General features: G+C 37.7%; 2 protein-coding genes across 3 annotated transcripts in view; one reads left to right on the top strand and one right to left on the bottom strand.

Annotated features, from left to right (window-relative positions):
• Positions 1-3,833, top strand: part of SLC2A12 (solute carrier family 2 member 12) — a 55,420-nt gene extending 51,587 nt beyond the window's left edge. The window contains exons 5-6 of one of the 2 annotated variants that reach the window (XM_045842997.1): positions 30-148; positions 2,440-3,833. In XM_045842997.1, coding sequence (XP_045698953.1) covers positions 30-135 — 106 coding nt within the window. In that variant the 3' untranslated portion in view covers positions 136-148; positions 2,440-3,833. Of the gene's footprint in view, positions 1-29; positions 2,344-2,439 lie in introns of those variants that run through there. The other variant, XM_045842996.1, reaches the window with a different exon arrangement.
• Positions 3,834-4,049: 216 nt separating this feature from the next.
• TBPL1 (TATA-box binding protein like 1) overlaps positions 4,050-14,175 on the bottom strand; it is a 30,059-nt gene continuing 19,933 nt past the window's right edge. Inside the window, exons 2-7 of the mRNA XM_045842999.1 lie at positions 10,856-11,034; positions 8,844-8,926; positions 8,627-8,690; positions 6,759-6,862; positions 6,571-6,665; positions 4,050-4,573 (exon numbers count right to left, since the gene is read on the bottom strand). Coding sequence (XP_045698955.1) covers positions 4,494-4,573; positions 6,571-6,665; positions 6,759-6,862; positions 8,627-8,690; positions 8,844-8,926; positions 10,856-10,990 — 561 coding nt within the window. The 5' untranslated portion in view covers positions 10,991-11,034 and the 3' untranslated portion in view covers positions 4,050-4,493. The remainder of the gene's footprint in view (positions 4,574-6,570; positions 6,666-6,758; positions 6,863-8,626; positions 8,691-8,843; positions 8,927-10,855; positions 11,035-14,175) is intronic.

Below are 14,175 nucleotides of genomic sequence, written 5' to 3'. Positions count from 1 at the left end.
ATTTTCATTAGTGCCTCTTTCTCTTTCAGGAACTATGTGAAAAACAACATTTGCTTTATGAGTCATCACCAAGAGGACCTAGCATTGGAACAACTCCAAAAAAGAAAAACCTCAAGAGCAACCAGAACCATATAAATGCTGATGCAGTGTAAGAACATTCAGTATGATGTCTTCATACCAATACACACTGGCCACTCGCAGGTTTTGCCTTTAGTGTCTTGGAGCTAGTTTTAAAGGGACACTCTGAAATTATGAAGACAACCTTTAACCTTCACTCACAATAAGTAAATGAGGGGTAAGGTCCCAAGCATCTATTACTTTGGACAGGATAGGAGGCTAAACGAAACAAAACACTGTTTCAGCACTTTCGCCATTACACAGAGCAACTTTGAAAGACTGCACCAGTGTGCATACAGGCTGGTTGCGGCTTTATCATTCAGATGCTAAGTAGTCTAAACACAAGCTTACAGTTTGGTCCCCCACCCACACCCCCATTCCCAAGACACTACTTGCACTGAGTGTTGTGTAAAAAAGAACCAGGACATATGTGGACAATTGCATATATATTCTAGATATATATTCAGATAGGTTCTTGGCTCAGATTTTAGTGATAATTCCTAATTAACAGGTACAAGGATTATGTATCTTTTTTATGAATTATGAACTATCATGTAATACAAGATCTTTTATGTCATTAGTATTATAAAACCATGTGACAAGCAATTCTGCAATAGCTGAGAAAAATAAGCATCTTCCCATCCATTTAAAAACATGAATAGAAAGGACAACTTGAAATTCTTGGGACCATATTTATTTACAAGCAGCTGTTTGTACAACACTAGGAGTCAGGCCATCAGGTTATTTATGCAAATCTCTAAGCAATTAGATTTGACTTTTTAGCCAAGCTTATACAGTTCTCTTCGTAAGGCATTCATAACTTACAGTGATCCACAGTTTCCTGCAACCCTTCGCACTCCTCAGGACTATCGCTAACTCGGGCTGCGGCACACAGGCAGGCTGTGACCGATGCAGGCTTGCAGGTGACTGCAGACACTACATACGACATTCAGACAGCAGGACAATCCCCTCACTACTGAAGGGGATTGTGCTTCTCTTTGCTGAAGCCGAGATCACCAGCGACACCAGGAACTTCGGTTTTATCCGCACAACCATTTGGTGGCTCTCTTGTGCATCTCGGCGGTTAAATTTCAGAAGCTGGTGAGGCATTTTACTAACTGAATTTTGATATGATAGAAAATCTACAAATAAAGAATCTCAAACCACTTAGGTAGCAATTCAGTCAATTAGTTAATATATACTATAAACTATGGAAGACACTCAGAAAACTTAAAAGAATGAACCTAACTTGAAAATGAATACACAAATATGATTAACGTGAAGAAAAGAGAATCCTGAGTCAAAAAGAAAAACCCTTTCTATTTAGCTTGGAATTTTCCTACTGGCATGTAACAAATTGTCCCAAGTTGGATATTAGGGTATGTGAGCTACTGTATTTCCTTGTAACAAAGAGGAAGACTGATATAAGTAGTAGTAAAATTGTGTTCTCAGAGATTCAGAATGACCAAAAGTCCTGGTTCTGAAATGTATTATGCTGATTAAAACTGGCAGAGGGAGTTATGAGAAAAGGAGATTTGAGATCTCAGTTCTGTCATGGTGCACTTCACATGTGAGTCAGAGCCTGCATTTCTCCCCTTTTGTTTGTTTTGGTAGAAGGGAAAGTGTATTCTGTAGAAATTCACTATGAATCTTCAGTGAAATTATATTGAGATTTAAAAAAATCAAGATAGGTAATCAATGTACTGTGTTTTTTTGGACCGTAAGACGCACCTAGGTTTTAGAGGAAAATAGGAAAAAAATTTTTGAAGCAAAAATGTGGTAAAATACTTAGTAACAATTTCACCAATGTAAATGTAAACTACATTTACTAGCCAGGTAAGCTACATTCAGACTATAAGACACACCCCCATTTCTCTCCCAAATTCAGGGAGAAAGTGCATCTTATAGTCCGAAAAATACGGTAATTTTTTCCTCTTTGCCAACCATCACAGAATGTAAGATATTAAACAAAATTACTGTATCTTTTCTTTGAAGTTCAAATGCTATATATACTTTAGGTATCTCTTAGCCATTCACTGTTAATGGGCAGGGAAGTGTTTCAAACCCATTAGGTTTATTACTAGTGATTTTCACTTTGGAATCTTAAAAGACTTTTCTTTCAGTATTCTGAGTCTGTATGATTCTACCTTCAAACTAATGTTTACCCAATACACTCCCAATCAGAGCTTCTTGGTTTTCAAAAATAAAAAGGGGAAGTACTTATAATTTGTAGGTCTATATGCACAGTTTTTATTTATAAAAGAATTTACAGCACTTGTGAAAAGCCAGCGGAAGACATCGGTCACGCTCATTTCTCACCAGCGTTGCAAGGCTTTGTGGGTTCCGCAGGATGCCCTCCGCCCAGTGATGCCCGGACAGCAGCCCTGAAACCAGACCCTGTCAGAAGAATGCCGTCGCCTTTCCCAAGACAGTGTTCCGATGAGCCGCTCACTTACCTACCTACTTTTCAAGTCACTCGAATACCAAAAATGCTATGACCTCTGGTTATGTCACTGGGTCATATAATCATGTTTTCCCCCCTTGTTCATATTTCTTGTTTGGGAACACAAAAAAAGAGGAGGTCCCTTATGAATTACTGTTAATTAAAACTAAGTGGAAAATCTCAAATTTTTAAAAGTCTTTCCAGAACTTGTAACTTTTTCACTGAATTTTATTCTCTCTCTTATGAGGTTACCCATCATCCTACTGGAACTTTAAATGAAGCAAATAAATACAAATGTAAAAAAAGATAACAGAAGTCTGAAAATCACAATTAAGTTGTTCACAAGAAATATAAAAATTAGCCTTTGCCCTGCCTCCCCGCCCCACCCCAACCAAGCTTATGAGAGTGAGAAGCAGGGTAGGGGAAGGCGTGGAGAAGATAAAGCTAAAACGGTATGTATTGTTCAGTACAGTGCTTAAGCCAAGTTTTCAAGATTTTACAACTGGTAAGGGAAATGTCCTAGACTATGGAGGTTAAGATACTGCAATTTGTCACAAAGGTTTCAAACATTTTAGAAATTCAGGTTTTAGTGGAAGACTGTGTTGGAATATTGTCTCTACTAAGAAGCTCAGTTAATTCTGGACTCGGTTTCAGTTCCCAGGTGAAAGTGCTGCTGGTTGTATGTTTAGTATAGACGCATAAACACACGCAGCAGAGCACACCGGCAGCTCAATTCGGAATGGCTGCTCCGGGGCTCCTGGGTGAGGCAGGCAGCCACTGTTTCACAAACGCTGTTCACTGTAACTTTAAGAGAACCTGTATAATGCACAGTCGTTCTTTAGATCCATTAAATAAAACACAGCAAGGGGACAGATATCTTGCAAAATGGCTTTCAAGGTCAAGTCGAACTAGATTATAATGACACTGTGGCACAGAGGGGTCTTGTGAACATTCCTTGTTGCAACAGCACAACAATTATCAACTTTTGACAAGACTTTGTAGAGCCTTAAGTACCAACCTAAGATTATCTCCTACAACTAGGGCTGAGTCTTCCCAGAATGCCAAGGTACATATGAGGTCCACCCCATCACAGATTCTTTCTCATATTCACCTTGTAGGTAAGAGGTTTCTTTTTTTAAAACTAAAGTTTTGTAACTTTTAAAAGATATTTAACATTTTCTATCATATTAAATTAGCAACATAAAATGATATGCTTAATCTGTAAAGTTCTACTCTGGCTCCCTAAAATTTATATACATGTTTTTATTTCTAACCTGCAAGAAAAAAATCCTATTTGATATTTGGTAACAGAGCATTAAAAGGTCCTATGTACACGTGGCATACATATTTACAAAATACACTTCAAAAAGAAGCCAACACACTTTAGCAAAAGTCTGAACTTGCATAAATAAAAAAAAAGAATTAGGAATACAATTTTTATTAAAATAGAAAATGGGGAATAAAAGTTATAGAATGGATATGAAGAGAGACCTTTTCCAAACTTTTATTTGTGCACATTCAATTGAAAAAGATAACTTTTACAGGTTCTTTGGTGCCCATATTCAGCATACAAAAATGTAAAAGACTAGTCACAAATAAAACACATTAGCTCAAACTGGAAAAAAATAACAACAAAACAATTCAAGGCAGTGCGCACAGTGACAGCTCTGCCTGTGGGGACATGAGAATTACTGCGAAAATAAATAGAATGTCCTTCTGTAAAAGCAGCAATGTCATGTCTTGTAAACTTCCTTTTCCTATTACAGCAAAGTTTGAAATAAAATCCAAAGGGACTGGAGCTTACACTGTAGCCGTGAAGGAATAAAAGAGTCTGTTTCCTCAGTTACTGTTGGTCCAGTTTTCCTTTTGAGTCCAATGTGCAGCAGGTTTTAAAAGGTGCTCAGTTAGGGATTCTAACCAGTTAAGTGAAGAATTATAAAATTTCTTTCCTGCTTTCAAACACAAACGGGTAAATCTGTTCCACAGCAGTAGCAACAGCCTTGACGTTGGGCCCTGTAGCAAACACAGAGGAAGAGGCGGTGGGTGAGAGGAGGCAAAGAGAATGCTAGGAAAAAGTTCACTTCTCAGAATTGAAAGTATCCAAGCAGTTTTGGGGCTATTGTTTTAAAAAAAAAATCTATACACATAATTAATTATACAGAGTCATAATAAAAATCAAGAGAATAATTTTTTCCCAGACAATTAAAGGGAATCTGAAATAAAAATGTTATTCATCTTGTTTTAGGGTACCAGTGTGAAAAGTGTGTACATAAAAAACTGCAGACAAGGAGTGGGCATCTGAAGGAGAATAAAAAGCACTATTAAAGCGCTTATTAAAGGAAGCAATGCCAAATGGGGCTGGAGAAAACTAGTATCCTTTTGGTCACTGTAGTGTGGTTTATGGTTAGGCTACGACTGAAGCTCTCAGGGGTACTGGGAAACTCAGCAGAGTCCAGCAAAGCTGCTTCCAAAGTCACCCGAAGCTGCCGTAAACTACACAATGTGAAAACGCCCAGAGTCACTGCTAACCTGGCCCTCACCCGCACAGCTCACTCAGTCAACGGAAAACAAAGCAAGCTCAAGGAGATGAGGTGATACTGCATGTTAATCAATCTATATAATGCTAGGAATAACTTTTCAAAAATGTAATCTTTCACTTAAATAGCTTAAAAGAAACATAAAAGTAGACAATAAAAAGTATTTTCATAGAATTTATTTTGAATAAAAATGCTTTCATTAACTACACATACCTCCTTACTAGAAGGATCCTAAAAACATATATACACACACCCACTGTGTAATCTGTACTGACCATGTCTTAGGCTGGTCCACTCCTTCCTGACTCAGTTTACCCTCTCCAAATAGTACAGTGCTTTGCCCATGGGAACCACTGAGTATGGCTGAATTGTTACAACATTTCATAAAATATTCCAGATGTAAATATATAATACACACGAATTAATAGCCAGGTCAATTGTCTTTAGTTCATTATTGTGTTGTTTAGTTATCTATTAACTCAGTAAAGATAGATCTGACATACGCATCATTTTCTTCTACACTTAGCAGAGAGATTTATCGGTGTACCTCAGAGCACCTCACAGTCTGGGTTCCCTCCCAAGCGCAGAAAGAGGTGAAAGAGGGAAGAGACAGACCTGTTCCTCACCACTCCATCTTTAAGGTTCAGGCACAGCCCTGGCTTCGAGCCTTTGAGGTAATTGTGAAAACCCATGGGATGAGTCAAAACTAAAACGTACTTGTTGAGCATTTAATAGTGTGAATAATTTTTATTCTCCTTTAAGGGCTGAGGGAATAAAAAGAAAAACTCCAGGACACAAAAGAAATGTCCCGTAACTGTGCCAAGAGTTGGGCCTGATTCCCAACTGATGTCTCTGTACAACTTATAACCACAGCAGCTTTCAAAATCATCCCCCATGGCTAATGCTACCCTTTGACATCAAATACTTGACTTCAAAGATATAACGAAGTACACATTAATGTGTACAAACAGGTAACAATTGTATTTAAATATTTTGCTTATCCAAAACCTCTATCAAGTTCATAAAAATGGCTTTCTCCTGAGTATAAAATAAAAATATCTCCTTAAATAAAAATATCGTAAATTAAAAAAAATTATGAAAGTATGTACTAGAATATTCTTAACAGCTGCCAACTGGCCAGTATCCGAGTGTCTGTGCACGGCGCACCCACACACTGGACACGGGACAGCCCCGTGAAGGAACGACCCACAGACACTCTGAACCAGGAGGGCGGCCCTGCCTGGGACGATGACGAGGGAAAGACTGCAGACACAAAATAGCATGTTATTAGATTTTAAAATAGTATGTAAAAGTGAGTGAAACTAATCTACAGTGCTAAAAAATCAGAGGACTGGTTCCCTGTGAAGGGCACAAGTTACTGAAGGGGATGAATCAGACATCATCGCTACTTCGGCCTGGGTACCTGTTATTCAATATGTAAATGACACACGTAGTTCCAATATCATTAAATACCTGTTACTGTAATACTTCCTGTTGAAAAAATCTGTAATGTAGCTCGTAGAGATTTTATCCGGTAGCACACAGCAGGATGAAGTTCAGGTTCATAACTATACAAAAAAAGCCACAATATAAATAAATGTTCATAGCGCGACAAGTAATTTCAAATTTGGCCAAGTCACCTTGATTTTTTAAAGGCCTACCTGGCATGAGGTCTGTTGTTCTTTGTGAATTCTGGCAAACGGATTTCAAATGGCATGTTACATACTGCTAAAACGTTAACAACCTTAAAATCTGTAAATATTACCTTTAGGAGAGAAGTAAAGCTCAATAAATTACTTTGAAACAAACAAAAAATCTGCTCATTAGAGAATTTCTTAATGATTAAGTTTCAATCCTTAAAAATATAAGCAAATTAGATAAAACAAGTATCTTAAGCTTGGCCCCAGGATTCCATCAGTAACGCATGAAATGCTGTAATTACGAGACGCAAAAGTGTCACCAGGAAGACAGACGAAGCCCGACTACAGCAGCTCATCTGCCATCTCCTGAGTCTTCCGTTTAGTTTAATTTTTTGATACTTTAAATGGGATATTTAGTCTACTGAAATAAGAGAGCAAACAGAAAAAAAGAATCAAAGCACAGTCCTCTCAAGAGTCAAAATGAAAAAGCTGTCACTTTAAAAGTCAATAAATAAATAGTTGAGTGCACACTGAACTTCAAAGATCAGACTGCCATCTTACATGCAGTACAGTAAAATGGCCTTTCTGCAAGTTTAGCTAGAGGTTTGTTTTCTTTAAGGGAACAGAATGAAAGATAAAGTGATAAAATTGTGCTTTTAATTCATTACAATTTCTCTCAACATTTCTAATTTTATGCTAAGACAAGAGGATCCAAGGCTAAAAATAATGTCCTCTCAAGGTAATAACTTCAGTAACTCCTAACTGCATCTTGAATGGATTATTTTATCGCCTTTTCAAACACTCCTAGTAAGACCACAGTTCTGGATAAACTAACCATTCTCCAACTCAGCACCTGCACAAGATAGTTGCAGAAAGCCATACGATGGTGCAAAGAGGCCCCACCCTTAATCAGGCCTCTACCCTGCCGTCCTGGGGCACTCGGACCCCGCTGCTCACCCTTCAGTGGGTCCTCCCGCCTCAGGAGACAGGTCATCACAGGGAACCTCACCTTCCCACCCAAACTGCAAACAATCCAGGCTCACCTCTTTAGGGGCTATGGCTCATCTTTATATGGCTCATCTTCACCTTTCTTTCATTTACTCATTACCTGCAAGTGACCTAGCAGGTCCATAATATGTATTAATTTTACTCAAACTTATGCCTCTTCAAAATGTATCTGATGAGGTTAACCTGCCAGCAATGGTCACTGTACAAGTGGGAGAGCCAGCTAACTAGTGTGTACATACCAACAGGTCCTGCTCATTCTCATACTTATACCATTCTAGACACGATTAGAAACATTTTTTTTTTTGTTTTTTCCCCCCCGCCCTGGCTGGTATAGCTCAGTGGATTGAACACGGGCCCTGCAAACCAAAGGGTCGTTGGTTCGATTCCCAGTCAGGGCGCGTGCCTCGGTTGGCCAGGTCCCCAGTGAGGGCCATGTGAAAGGAAGCCACACACTGATGTTTCTCTCCCTTTCTCTCTCTTCCCTTCCCCTCTAAAAATTAATAAATAAAAATCTAAAAAAAAGATAAACCTATATAAACATATTTAAAAAAAAACACGTTTATTTGAAAGGAGGGGTGGGGTCATGGTTGTTTAAAAGTGAGAAAGAGTTGAAAAGGTAGTTAAGTCATAAGGAAACAAGTCTGTGTCTCTCTGTAAGAAACAATCTGAAAAAAGCCAGGATCCATTAACAATACCCATATGGACAAGTTTTGCTACTAAATTTTTACACTGAAAAACAGTATAAAAAAAACCCCTAGAAAATGGTCAATCATGAGAGTAGTCTCTGTACAGATTTCTATAGTCTACTAAACTCAAAATTTTAACTTTATAAAAATAAATTCTTGAATATCTGCAGTTTGGATATTTTTTGAAAATGTTACCTGAAAACCTAGTTTCTGCAGACAGCGGGCTAAACGTCTGGCACCAAATTTAGCTTCTTCTTCACTATGGTTTTAAGGAAAAAAACAAAACAAAACACTATTATACAGGAAGTCAATTTATACTGAGGAGCATGACAAACTATACATATAATTTTGTGTCTATAAATGTCCCTTCCATGGAGGGAAAATTAAAACGAAAAACCCAAGTAAAATTTACCTTGTTGCTCCAGTGCAAATAATTTTTCCTGAGGACCAAATTGTAGCTGTTATTCTAGGTTTTCTAAGTTTCATTAATACTTTCTGAAAACAAAACAAAACAAAACAAAACAAAACACAGTAAGGATTAATTTTTATATATGGTTCTGCTCTATGTGGCTATTTTAATGTTTAAATACTACTCGAATCTTACCCACGAGCAAAGTAACTATTCTCTAAATCACTTACCCATTCTGAAATCAAATACTATATTGAACATAAGAATGCATTAATCCAAAAAGACATTTAATTAGTTAAAAATATATGGTTTGTATAAATCTCTCAAGGATACCTGAAAGCAATGGACTACAAAGTATGTACACATTCCATCTCTCACTCCACTTCAGTCTCATAGCTGGAATTTATAAGTTCGCACGGACCCTCAAACACGGCAAATCTGTTCACACCTCAGGAGCTCTGCAGCATCTGAAATGTTGTTCCTTCTTATTTTCATTTCACTCGAGTCTCTCACCGGATGTCACTTGGGCAGCAGCACCTCCCTGCACTGTGCCACCAGACTCCCATCCGCTCATCCCTCTGTAAGTTCTGACCTTCTTCCTCTGCTTCATGGTACCCATCACCACTTTATAGCATCTCCCAGTTGAACTGCCTATTGCATATTCGAGTTCTATATGTACATTTTGGATGCAGGAGAAAAGCTGGAGCTAGATGTAATGTTAGATTTCTTAGATTTGACAGGCATTTAAAGCAATGGCTTTAAATAAAATTACCTACAGAGTACAAGTAGGTCAAGAACTGAGGTCCAAGATAATATGTGAATTTAAATTTTCATTGTGACTTTTCATTTATGGAAATATTTATCATATGTCCATTATGTGTAAGAAATATTTATTATGTAACACATAAATGAATGAGACAGTCTCCTTAAAACACCGGTTACATTCTGAGGTCTTCTCTTTCTCTGCCAGGTGCCACATCATCCAACTAGAAAGCTACAAAATTTAACAAAGACCCAAAATAAAATGTGAGCTAAAATAAATTATAAAACTCCAAACACAAGTAACTGCAAAACACTACACTGCATTTATTCTACACTTAATCGTCTTTCACCACCAACTTGCCCATCAGCTCAGCCGTTCAGTTAACCTTCCTACAACAGAGGACTTCTCTGCCATACGGTGTGTTAAAAGTTCCTAAGTAGCGTTAGGCAGTTTCATCTCTAAACTTTTTAGCAAGTATATTTATTCCTTTTAAAATGAAGATGGAATTGTTAATAAACTTGAAAACCTTTCTGTGTCATTTAAAGTTTTAATCGAATTTAATTAATCTTTACTTAGTTTCTAGCAATAATTTACCTAGGTATACTGGCATCTATTTTTCAGAACTTAAATAAAGCCTTCAAATATATTCTTAATTTTCATAAAAATATATGAGATATATATCTCATCATTCTTTGGTTTATAAAAGCCAAATGAACCCCCACTGTCATTTGTAATATTAATCTCAAAACACTAAGATTGAAAGCAAGTTATCAGCTTTCATTTCAAATATTATAGGTTTAACATTTAGAATGCACAGATTAGGATATAAGCCGTACTTTTAGCAACTTGTTACTAAAGAATACCAACTATCTTGGTTAATTAAAGAGGGCTATGACAATATAAAATTTACTACCATCCATCCATCCATCCATCCATTGGCACCATTCAAACGTAATTATATTCGAGTAAGTAAGTAAGCATACACGTAGGTAAAGTCCTCTTCAGTCAAAAGAAGCTGAGAGAACTGTATAAGATTCTTTGGAAAGACTTGGAGATAAGCATCTTGAAAACCTGCTCTTTCATTAGAGCAGGGGCCACTTCTTCAGGGCTCACTGTTGCAGCCAGTGCAACTAGAACATGGTAAGATGCTCATAAACTATCTGGAGAATGAGTACACTGTAGTACATCATTCATAGCACCATACAATTAGGCTCTGTACATACTAAATACATACCAAAATTCAGATACTTACTCCAACATCACGCTTATAAATCACATTTGCTCCCTCCAAAGCAATCTTCCTTAAGTTCAAATGGCATCTTGTTCTAAAAACACAGACTACATTTGTAATTAGAATGTCCAATGCAACATCACTGTCTGCATCCATTGGGGTAGTTTAAAAACTTAGCTTCCCACCACGAAGATCACATCCTGAGAAATAAAACAAAATAAAGTAATTAAATGTAAATGTTTTCCGAAATTCTTACAAATAGTCTTGAACACTAAAATGAAAAAAATTAATCTGTATTATTTTTCAATGTTAAATCAAATCATGTCCCTTCCTTTGCCCACTAAAAATGCCATTTTAAAAAAGATAGCATGTCATTTAACATCCAACTTTCACTCCTTAAATTTAATAATTAACTTTTTATGTGCCAGGAGGCTGCCAGTTTTCCTCTTGCTACTTGCCTTTACAACCACTATGTTTTAGTTGTATCACAGGTAACTCTCCAAACACACCAAGTTCAAGGGGTGACCTTTGTGGTTCCAGTGTCTAATCATTAATGGTACTACAACCTATCTCACGCTTGCTAGAGCTATGAAAAGGATGACCTATTTTTCCTCTATTTAAGTAGAGTAACTGACTTAAGTTTAAAGAAAGCAGGAATATTATTTGTAACATTTATAAACAAACTTTTCTTATTTACTAGTCATTCATTCATTATTTACTTACTGAACACCTACCATCCAGTAAGGAAACTGGAGAAAAAAATAAGTAAGGCCCAGACTTTTGTCCCCAAGGAGCTCACAGATCTGTGTGTGTGTGTGTGGGGGGGGGGGGGGGGTGGTTGGGGGGGCAGCTCTAACAAACAGCACAACACCATTTTCATTAAGATCACAATCTTCCAAAATATCTTTCTCTTCAAAAATACTGACAGAAGAATTTTCATAAACAAACACAATGAGCCCTAGTCTGTACTAAGCATAAGACCCATATTCCAGCCAAAAAACTCTTTGACTGGGTTTCCACATCTTAAAAGAAATAATGATAATTTAGCTTCCCTAACCCACAAAGAGAAAATCAGAAAATACAATATTATTATAATGATCTTTAAGATTCCTTGCAGCCACAAATTAAAGAACTAGTGTCTTTTGTAAGGATTCAAATTATTTATGTGACTAATACAATGAAGATGCCAAGAGTCCAAGTACAGAAAATTCAATTTTGCTTTGCTGCCTTTCGGTGTCCTCGAACACAATGACAAGCCAGACCCCAGACTTCTAGAACCCACACAGGATTACACTGCACCTACTTCTGTGTATCAACTGTACCTCAAGTTCATTGTATTTTCTCACTTTAATGCTCCTTTCAACCTGCTTATTTTCTTGTGTTTCTGTTCTCTGTGTGTTTAGCAACCTCAAATAATTTTTATCTATAAGGTGTGAGGCAGGGGTGGCAGTGGCCCTGATTAATAGATATATAGGTAGATTAATAAGCAGAGGACAGAGGCAATTATCAGCACTGATCTTATGCAGCAGGATCAATGGCTGACTAACCACTTACTAGTTAGGAGAACTTGGGCAAGTTGTGTAACTTGTCTGTGCCTTGGTTTTCTCATTTACAATATGTAATAAGAGATGGTGCCTTACGAGATGGTGTTGTGGGGATTATATGAATTGTGTGAAAAGTACTTAGCACATATATCTGGGAAATAGTAACACAAACATGACAGCAATTATGGATACAATAGGTTCAAATCAACAGGCAGAACAGAGACCCCTGAGCATCACTTCCCACGATGCTATTGTAACTGTAAAGTAGAGGCTCCTGGCTGCTCACCCCAACATCCGTTCTGCCCTTCCTTCACAAGCAACAGAACCCTGACGCCTAGCTGTGTACACCGTAGCAGAAATAAAGTGCTCTACTTTTCAGTTCTTGGGCAACAGGTACAGCCAAAAATCCACATGACTCTGTCTGGTCAATGAAATGTAAAATGAAATGGTTTTCTGTCTTTTGGAAAGTAGGTTCAAAGGGGCTGAACTAAGCCAGCAAAACCCCCTTTTGCCTTTCTGCCCCTCTTCCTTCTTGCTGCTTAGGGCCAGGATGAGAGAGCTGGAGCTCAGGGAGCCATCTGGAATCGGGCGACTATGAGGAAAGGGCGGCAGAAGAAAAACCGTTCAGGAGAAGCAGCTTGAGTCCCTGATACCATGACACTCCGTACTGTCCCTGGTACTTCCTAATTCCAGGTTTCAGGAGTGTGAGATGAAAACCAGTTTCCACAGTAAGGCCCTCAGGTTGAATTTCTGTTGTGTGCAGCCACACCTAATCCTAACTGACACACATCCCATGAGAATAAACTACAAAAAACACTCCTTAAAGATAAATTACATTAAAAAAAAAACTACATCAAATCTACTGCTTCACAAAGATTTTTTACATCAAACAAACTGAAACAAACAGACTCAGATCTGCCTCTCTGAGTATTATTAAGCTAGGGAGAACTGAGGGGAGAATTCAAGGGCAATATGTAGGTAAAAGTATGTCAAGAAAGGGGTAAAGCAAATCTTTGTGAATGCAAAAAAGTCTTGAAATTAATTCAAAATCGATGATTATTTTTGTAGTTCAGCAGTTTAAGAGGTCATGGACATAGTTCATCATGAGTAGTGTTCATATTCTAGAATAGCAATGTGGCAAAAGCAGCCTCAGGAAATACTATGGCTTTAATAGGGTTTACGAAGTCAATACTTCTTTTTAAAGATTTTAGTTATTTATTTTTAGAAAGAGGGGAAGAGAGGGAGAGAGGGAGGGAGAGAAACATCGATGTGAGAGAAACGTTGATGGTGTTGTCTCTCACAGGTCCCCACCTGGGCACCGGGCACACAACCCAGTCTTTCATGTAGGCAAATCCAGGCATAATCTTTCACATAGGACGCCTTTCTAAAAGTACTGCCCTGGCTGGTGTGGCTCAGTGGATTGAGTGCCAGGCTGTGAACCAAAAGGTCACCTGTTCGATTCCCAGTCAGGGCACATGCCTGGATTGTAGGCCAGGTCCCCAATAGGGGGCGTGTGAGAGGCAACCACACATTGATATTTCTCTCTTTCTCCCTCCCCTCCCCTCTCTCTAAAAATAAAATCTCAAAAAAAAAAATGCATCTTGAGAAATAATTAAACTAAGCAAAGTATAAATAAGATTATACACTGCAATTTTGTTAATAACAGACTAACCTATGCGTCTTATTTGAAGGGACTGGTTAAATAAAGGAACAGCAGTTTTATATAACAGACTACTAAATAGATTTTACAAGTTATAAAACTACACGAATGTAGACAGAGTTCCAAAATCTGGAAAA

The sequence above is a fragment of the Phyllostomus hastatus genome, unplaced genomic scaffold (genome assembly GCF_019186645.2).
Source record: "Phyllostomus hastatus isolate PE091 unplaced genomic scaffold, TTU_PhHast_1.1 phas_contig_40, whole genome shotgun sequence".
Classification (NCBI taxonomy): Eukaryota; Metazoa; Chordata; class Mammalia; order Chiroptera; family Phyllostomidae; genus Phyllostomus; species Phyllostomus hastatus.
Note: the sequence above shows the minus strand (reverse complement) of the source record. Positions and strands in the feature narration are given on the sequence as shown.